At 40.0% G+C, this 8,125-nt stretch overlaps 1 protein-coding gene across 2 annotated transcripts; it reads right to left on the reverse strand.

The window, feature by feature from the left end:
* Positions 1-786: 786 nt before the first annotated feature.
* spdl1 (spindle apparatus coiled-coil protein 1) lies at positions 787-8,113 on the reverse strand. 2 transcript variants are annotated; one of them, XM_058063443.1, is made up of 14 exons: positions 7,945-8,113; positions 7,372-7,542; positions 6,977-7,153; positions 6,140-6,334; positions 5,923-6,063; positions 4,734-4,832; positions 4,524-4,634; positions 3,863-4,003; positions 3,523-3,623; positions 3,292-3,412; positions 3,081-3,147; positions 1,941-2,126; positions 1,801-1,873; positions 787-1,287 (listed from the first exon to the last, which is right to left on the reverse strand). In XM_058063443.1, the coding sequence occupies exons 2-14, from the start codon at positions 7,540-7,542 to the stop codon at positions 1,143-1,145; spliced, it is 1,728 nt and encodes a 575-aa protein (XP_057919426.1). In that variant the 5' UTR covers positions 7,945-8,113; the 3' UTR covers positions 787-1,142. The 2 variants fall into 2 exon arrangements, with proteins under 2 accessions (XP_057919426.1, XP_057919427.1); XM_058063444.1 differs by having other exon boundaries at positions 7,951-8,071.
* Positions 8,114-8,125: the final 12 nt, after the last annotated feature.

An 8,125-nucleotide genomic window follows, 5' to 3' on the forward strand; every position in this document is an offset into this window, starting at 1 on the left:
TTTGGTTATTTCCGGTCCGTATTGAACGTTTCAACCTGCTTACGGAAGTAAATCCATCAACAAGCCGTACTACGCATGCGTACAGGGTGTAAATGGATTCACTGCTTTCCATTTATTATTGGTACGTAACTTATATAACTTTTAAAAATGATTAGTATCGAAATAACACCGTGTACAGTTGTACTCGTGTGGTTATTCCAAATATGTGTCCGGAAATTACTTCGGTTGTCTTTTCTCATGGGCATGGAATTTATTTTTGTTGTGCTCTTAATTTGGTTATTTCCGGTCCGTATTGAATGTTTCAACCTGCTTACGGAAGTAAATCCATCAACAAGCCGTACTACGCATGCGTACAGCGTGTAAATGGATTCACCGCTTTCCATTTATTGGTACATAATTTATATAACTTTTAAAAATGATTAGTATCGAAATAACACCGTGTACAGTTGTACTCGTGTGGTTATTCCAAATATGTGTCCGGAAATTACTTCGGTTGTCTTTCTCATGAGCATGGAATTTATGTGTTGTGCTCTTAATTTGGTTATTTCCGGTCCGTATTGAATGTTTCCTTTCCACCTCAAAAAGAGCCTCCTCGAATTAAAAACATTAATGAATATTAATATGTAAAAGAAAAAATATTTTACTGCAATGAATGTCGTAATTTCACAAATTTAATTTGACTACAATGTAAAGTAGTCGATGTAAAAAAGGTCACACACCGTTTGTGTACAGCAAACAAACAGCATAGAAAAGAATGTGAGGTGTATTCACAGATATTGGGTCAATACCATTGTATTTTATTTCATTTTATTTCTTTCATTGAAATGCAAAAACATATTTTTTGTTATTTTGGCTTCCTGGCCTTGTCATTTTTTTCCAGAAAATACTGGAGGTTGATTGGCTTTGCCCCCACCCACAAAAAAAACATCTTATGCCAGTTACATTTGCTCCTGGTTATATTTTCCACTTAATAAATACTCTAGTATTATTGGTGTTCTATACCCCAAAAACAGATCATACAGAATATTCAAGTTGGGTAAAAACTTAAAACAATTAATAAAACTGTTGTATATTTGTTATAAAGTGTATTGAAATATTTGTCATTGTCAGACAGATAATATATATTTAACTGTAGAAGGGCCCTACTGCTGAGAGCACTGACTTTCCATACTGCTTTTAGAACCCACGTGGATCATCTCCACTGTTTGAACTTTCTTTTTGCTCTCATGTGTGTGTTGCTCTTGGTAATTCTCCGTCTTCGCCACGGTGCAGTCGGTCACGTTGACGCTAAGGATGACAAAACAAAAATACAATCTAATTAGTATGTTTACTCCCTTCCAAAGATATGAACTGTGCAACAATAAAGAAAGGCAGAATATCAAACATGTATAGAACATAACGGTAAAGAAAGGCTCACTACAGGATCTCGGCCCATTACAGCAAAGTGTCTTATTAATGCTTTTCTTGCAGACTCCGCTCCCAACTCCCTTGACATCATCAGCCGTAGTCAATTCCATTCTTCTGGTCTTTTATCCACATAATGACTTACAATACAGGAGTCCTTTTTTGTGTTTGATGAATACATATGCTTGCTTGGTATCATCTTTAATATCATTTTGAGCTTGTACTGTTTATATTTTTGTAAGGGGGTAACCTGCTAAAGCAACAGGGGGGCAAATATTTGTTCTCCACACTAATTTCTTCAGCATTCATATTTTTTATACAGTATATTACCTGACTTTTTTATGAAAAACATTTGAATCCTGCATGAATACTGCCGTTCACAAGCCAAACTCTGACCTGGGATTGGGGATGAAAAGAGGTTCATCCTTGCAGATCTTTGCACACTTTGCTTTAGGCTCCATATGGACATCTAAAGACAACGCAAAAAGGAAATTATGTTGACATCATCACAAAATGTCATTGTGAGTTCAACACACCTTCTGGCAAGCATGTCTCCTCAGCAGTGGGACTTGTGTCTGTCTCAGGAGTCATAGCGGGTGTGATGGATGTTTTCTTTGAAACAGTCTGCTTGTCCTTATCAAGTGCACTTTCCTCAGAGGGTGGTACGGTATTTGTAGGGAGTTTCTCTTTCATTGCACGCTGGGATAAGCAAGTGTGTGTCCCTGCAAACAACAAGACAGCCAATGATACAGTCCATCCACTAAAGTCATCACGGTACTTCACTCTTTGCACATTTTCTTGTTACAGCTTTGAGGTTCGAACTCCATTCCCTCACTCTATCGCAATTAAAAAAAATAATTCATAAATGTCTGCTGTTTTGTGGTTAAGTATGGCGTATTATTAGGGAAAAAATATTGAAAGACAAATCATATGTAGGCTGCACAGCGGATGAGTGGTCTCACAGCTAGGAGACCCGAGTTCAACTCCACCCTCGGCCATCTCTGTGTGAAGTTTGCATGTTCTCCCGGTGCATACGTGGGTTTTCTCCGGGTACTCCGGTTTCCTCCCACATTCCAAAAACATGCTAGGTTAATTGGCAACTCCAAATTGTCCATAGGTATGAATGTGAGTGTGAATGGTTGTTTGTCTAAATGTGCCCTGTGATTGGCTGTACCCTGTCTGCTGGGATAGGCTCCAGCACCACTCGCAACCCTCGTGAGGATAAGGGGTAAAAAATAAATGAATTCATATGTAGTATTCTGGTCACTGTGTCACTAATGTTACATTGATGAGACATTACCTTATGTTACATTACCTTAACAATGTATTGTATTGAAGCAGTGGATACTGGCTTCCAACTTAGACCAGACAACATTGCGAGGAAGACATGTCTGCATGCTCGTTAGCGCTCACCATTTTTTACCTTCATTTCCACAGGCTCTAATGATGACAACTGTATTTAGAAAGTATTTCTATATGTATAGTATTTCCGTATTTCTATGCTCTAACAATGAAATATTCAATCATGGAACTAATTAACCACAATAAACAAGGCACAACAGTACAGTCATTTTTCACCTCAGCATTTTAAACATAACACAATGTGGCAAAAGTGAAAGACTGTGAATATTTTCAATATAGTTTGAAACGCTGGTTGTTTGAATCCATGCAGTTACCTTTGGGTTCATATTTGTGTTGTAGCTCCTCCACTTGAAGCTGTAGTCTGATCTTATCACTCTGGGTCTGTCGGAAACACAAATATTCATGTACTGGAAGCCATCATGCACGCTATGAAATGATCATAGAGTATTGGGAATGAATTAATAATGGATGTTCCAGTCGATTTGCCGATACGCGCACACACATGCACTTTTCATAGCATCGTACCTTTTTAACAAGACGTTCAGAGGTGAATAGTTTTCTTTCCAGTTCCAGAGCTTTCTGGCTTTCTGACAAAGCCTTCATCCTTTGCAGGGAAAGTTCATCTTCTACACGTTCGAAATCCTTACTGCGCACACAGGTAGATGATTTAATAGCTGAACAATTATTATATAACATAATGCAATGACCTGCTTATACAGTAACATATTCAATGTTCAAAAAAAAAACTTTACTCACATTGTTTTGTTAAGCTTCATTTTGAGGAGGTCAGTATAATATGTTTCATCCTGGCCCTCGCTAACTGCAGAGGGAATATTCTCCTGGGTCTTCAGCAATATCTACAAATAAACATGCATGCATGGACTCGCTTTATATTGAATTTCCAGTGGTGTGAATACAGCAGTGGAGGTATATTGCTATGACAACTGTAACAAGGCTGTTTACGTATATGGGTGTGTCAATATGGTGGTAAGGGTGGAACGTAACTCCTGCGAAAGCAATGTTTTTTAGCCATGGCTCGATAAATTATGAAAGCAATCGGAGAGCAGAGGCTCATCTGCGGTTGGTCAACACTAACCTGCAGCTTCTCCAGTTTCTGAAGTTTGCTCATCAAATGATGTATCTCTTCATTCTTCTCAGACAGCATTGACTGCAGCCTCTCAACCTGAGAGGGGTCAGCCCTGGTACCTTGGAGCTGCATCAGAGTGGCGATCTGGATCTGAACGACATGCTATGTTTTAGTTCACGATACAGTTTTAAACCGTTTATGTTTGAACAATTATGTACATACAAGGGCTCAAAAATAGTTGTATCAAAACAGTATCATTTTATTGCAAGCAATATCTTCATGAGTCAATATTTTGGAGCCAAAGGTTGCGTAAGTCTGGAGCACTGGAGATTTTCAAAGAGATCTATGGACGTAGACTGGCTTGACCACTCAAGGATCATAATGTGCTTCTTCTCGAGCAACTGCTATTTTGCAGCTGAACATCATGTTGTACAACCGCTGTTGTACAGTACTAGTCCATGCTCATCAGTGTCTCAATGTCGTGAAGTGGTTCCTGTACTCTTAAGGCAGAGACATCCCTAAAGCACAATGTTTGACAGTATAGAGATGCGGTTGCTGGGCTCATCATCAGGGGCTGGGCTGCTCCCTCACCTGTTTCTGAATCAGTTTTACCACACTAGGTGGTCTCATGAGGATAAATAACATAAATATTTTTAAAATATTTTTTTACCTTCATGCGCTGCAACTGCTGCTTGTTAAAAGCATGTTGTGTTTGAAGAGACTCATACCGGACGTTCATGCTGTTGAGTTTTCTCTCCATTTCGGCACGTTTATCCTCCAGCTGAAATACAGCAAAAGGTGAAACTAACATTATACAATGAAGCTCATGCTGACAGGAAGCAGAAGTGGTACACCGAGTCCTCGAGATTTCTGGTCTTACCTCAGCAAAGAGAGAATTGCCTTTGCTGTTTGGGTCCTGGGCCTGTTGTAGAAAGGTGTCCAAGTGGAGTTGAAGTTCTCGGTTTGCCTCCCGAGATTTCTGTGGCATAGAAGAAAGGCAAATCATGAACAAGTGACTAGTGGTTGTCATTGGCTTGCGTTCTTATTGTGTTGTTATCTTAATTTCAGCAGTTATAATTTTAAAATAATTGTTTCTGTTTACGCGCAGGCCTCATAGTTAGGAGACCCGAGTTCAATCCCACCCTCAGCCATCTCTGTGTGGAGTTTGCATGTTCTCCCCGTGCATGTGTGGGTTTCCTCCCACATTCCAAAAACATGCTAGGTTAATTGGCGACTCCAAATTGACCATAGGTATGAATGTGAGTGTGAATGGTTGTTTGTCTATATGTGCCCTGTGATTGGCTGGCCACCAGTCCAGGGTGTACCCCGCCTCTCACCCGAAGACAGCTGGGATAGGCTCCAGCAACCCCCGTGACCCTCGTGAGGATAAGCGGTAGAAAATGAATGAATGAATGAGTTCTCCTCCTGTTTTGTGTGGAAGTGGTAACGTTTTGGCTTCTTATTTTGTCTTTCCCCACCCTCGGCCATCTCTGTGTGGAGTTTGCATGTTCTCCCCGTGCATGCGTGGGTTTTTTTCTCCGGGTACTCTGGTTTCCTCCCACATTCCAAAAACACGCTAGGTTAATTGGCGACTCCAAATTGTCCATAGGTATGAATGTGAGTGTGAATGGTTGTTTGTCTATATGTGCCCTGTGATTGGCTGGCGACCAGTCCAGGGTGTACCCGGCCTGGGATAGGCTCCAGCACCCTCCACGACCCTTGTGAGGATAAGCGGTAGAAAATGAATGAATGAATGTGTCTATTTATTGTATGTTTAATAGATGCTAAAGCCAATGCTAACAAGTAGTAGAGCATGCATTGTGTATAATGGCTACTAGGTAATCTGGTTTAAATGCTATGAAAGCAATGGACAGAAATATGAATTAATCTTATAATAATCTTAATATTGATGCATTTTTCTGGCCTTTTCAAGTAAGTTTGTTTTGGGTTCAGGCACGCTAAGATTGGCTTAGTATGAGTACACAGTAACTTCACAAAGTGTTCCCCTAAAATTGCACCAACATCGTTTGTGGTGATGCTGTCGGTAATGGATACTAATGGATACATACCTCTAATGCCTTACACCACGTGGCAGCTTCTTTGCTGCTCTCCTCTGTGATTTGTTGGAGATTGTGCTGTAAGCTGCTATTGGTCAACTGTAGCTTCTGCTCTCTGTGCAGTGATTCTGTCAGAGCCAGGTCCAACTCCAACTAGAAGATGAAAATGATGGACGGGTACTAGCATAAGTGACATGTAAATACGCAGCATCAGATGCATCGTCCTCACCTTCATGTTCTCCAGTTCGAGGACCTTGTTCTGCAACACCAGTAGCTCTGAGGTTGGCGAATTCTGAGGTTGCTCATTTAGGACACGAAGCTCCTCCATTTTGTCATGCAGAAGCTTGGTCTGAAGATCAAGTTTTTCTTTCAGCTGTTTCTCAATCAGCCGTGAATCATCCAAAGAAGACTGTAATCCCAGCATCTACCAGGTAACAAATGCATCACATAATTACGGTAAACACCTTTGTCACCTTTTTTAAAAGCAAATAAGGGAGTCAATTACAAAAAAAAAAGACGACTGCAAATATTTTAAGACACAACACAGACATACGGTACAGAGGCGGTCCTCGTTCTATGGCCATCTGTATTATGACACACACCCATAGATTTTGCAATTTCCCATACCGATATCATCATTAGTAAATACAATATTTTTGTATTTAGAGCATTGAAAACCTGTTCACGACCGTCTGAATACAGTTTTAGAATTATTAAATCCATGTTTTCATTAAATATAGGCCATATTCAACCACCACACAGCATGATTTAGGCACAATAATCCCGACCAGGGCTACTGGTGGCGCCATACCCATGCCAAGCTAAAACACTGAGCAGCAACACACACTAATAGGAGTGTTATTTATGTCTTAAATGGTCATTTATATTATATTCAATACAACTCTTGTTGCATCCTGTTACCAGATCTACCTCGGACATTACACTTATTACGCTTACGAAAGTCAAATGAGTAAGCAAATATTAATATTTACATTTTTTACTTTATTTGTGTGGTTTATATCATTTCTTTTTAGACTGTATTAGATTTAAAAAGGAGTCGCCGTACCTTGTTGTTGAGGTCATTTAGTGTCGTCTTATGGCTCCTCTCCAGTTGCTCCTTCTCCTCGTCCATGTTCTGTCGCTGCTGCTTCTTCGAATAGTCAAATTCTGACTGCAATGAATCTAGGAGCTTGGTCTTCAACTCCACTTCCTTCTGCAGGCTATACTTCTCTTGCTCAAGACCCTTCCATACATCAGAGGGACAGACCAAGGGTATGTATAAGAATAAAACTTAAAAGTGGAAGCAACCATGATCGTCAATATGAACTGTATTGGCATCAAGGAAATTATTGATTGGTTATTTATTGGTTTTGCTGAAAATTACCTACGTTCTATTGCTGATTACCAAAGAAAGATGAGAGTCTAAGCTTTCTTTTGGTATATACCATGCGAGAGTCGTACCTCCAGCGCACTTGTCATGTCTATTCTCTGTTCTTCTAGCCTGGTCTGCGTTTCCGCAAGCTGATTGAGCAGATCCAAGCCAGCATGGGCAGCCTGCTGGACCTGCTCCTCCTTTTGCCTCAGTTGGCAGCGGAGGTGCTGTATCTCATCCTCTTTTGCAGTGTCAGACATCTGAAACGGACAAAAATGACATAAATGCAATCCTGGCCGGATGTGTCAAATAATGAGGTAATAGTCGAATTTGCATGATTGGTTATAACGCCTTAGCTATGCTGCAGCAAGGAGTAATAACATTGTGGGGAACAAAAAGTGAATCAAAAACATGAAAGGCATAACAAATGTTTAAGAATATAATCTTATATACGACTTTCTAAATGTCTCTAAAGTCTCATTTTATTATGTATCCTGTATCTTGTCGGTGTGGCAGATTTAGTTTGACAGTTAGTCATAGTATAAGTAATATAGTCAATCAGCATTCCTCGTATGTTCGCATGCATTTTAACACAGGCGCTGTAGCATGTTTAGATGAAGTAAAACATAACATCTATACACAAGAATAGAAACAAAACATACGCTTACTACATCGATGTACACTTTGCCCAAACTGCTTTTGACTTTTCCTATTTTCCGCCTTTTTTCTTCTTCTTCTTCGTCGTCGAATTCCTCTTCTTCGTCGTCTTGCTGGTCTGGCTGTTTGCTACTATCTTATATTGAGCAATATCGCCTCCATTTGGACTGGAGTGTAAAGTGCGAG

This window comes from Doryrhamphus excisus, chromosome 23, assembly GCF_030265055.1.
Source record: "Doryrhamphus excisus isolate RoL2022-K1 chromosome 23, RoL_Dexc_1.0, whole genome shotgun sequence".
Classification (NCBI taxonomy): Eukaryota; Metazoa; Chordata; class Actinopteri; order Syngnathiformes; family Syngnathidae; genus Doryrhamphus; species Doryrhamphus excisus.

Excerpts from the sequence above, each read along its gene's own strand:
- spdl1 (XM_058063443.1), bottom strand. The coding sequence starts at position 7,542 with ATGTCTGACACTGCAAAAGAGGATGAGATACAGCACCTCCGCTGCCAA. Across the intron at positions 3,148-3,291 it reads CTGAACGTCTTGTTAAAAAG|ACCCAGAGTGATAAGATCAG; the intron begins GTACGATGCTAT and ends TGTTTCCGACAG. Across the intron at positions 1,288-1,800 it reads CTTTTCATCCCCAATCCCAG|CGTCAACGTGACCGACTGCA; the intron begins GTCAGAGTTTGG and ends TGTCATCCTTAG.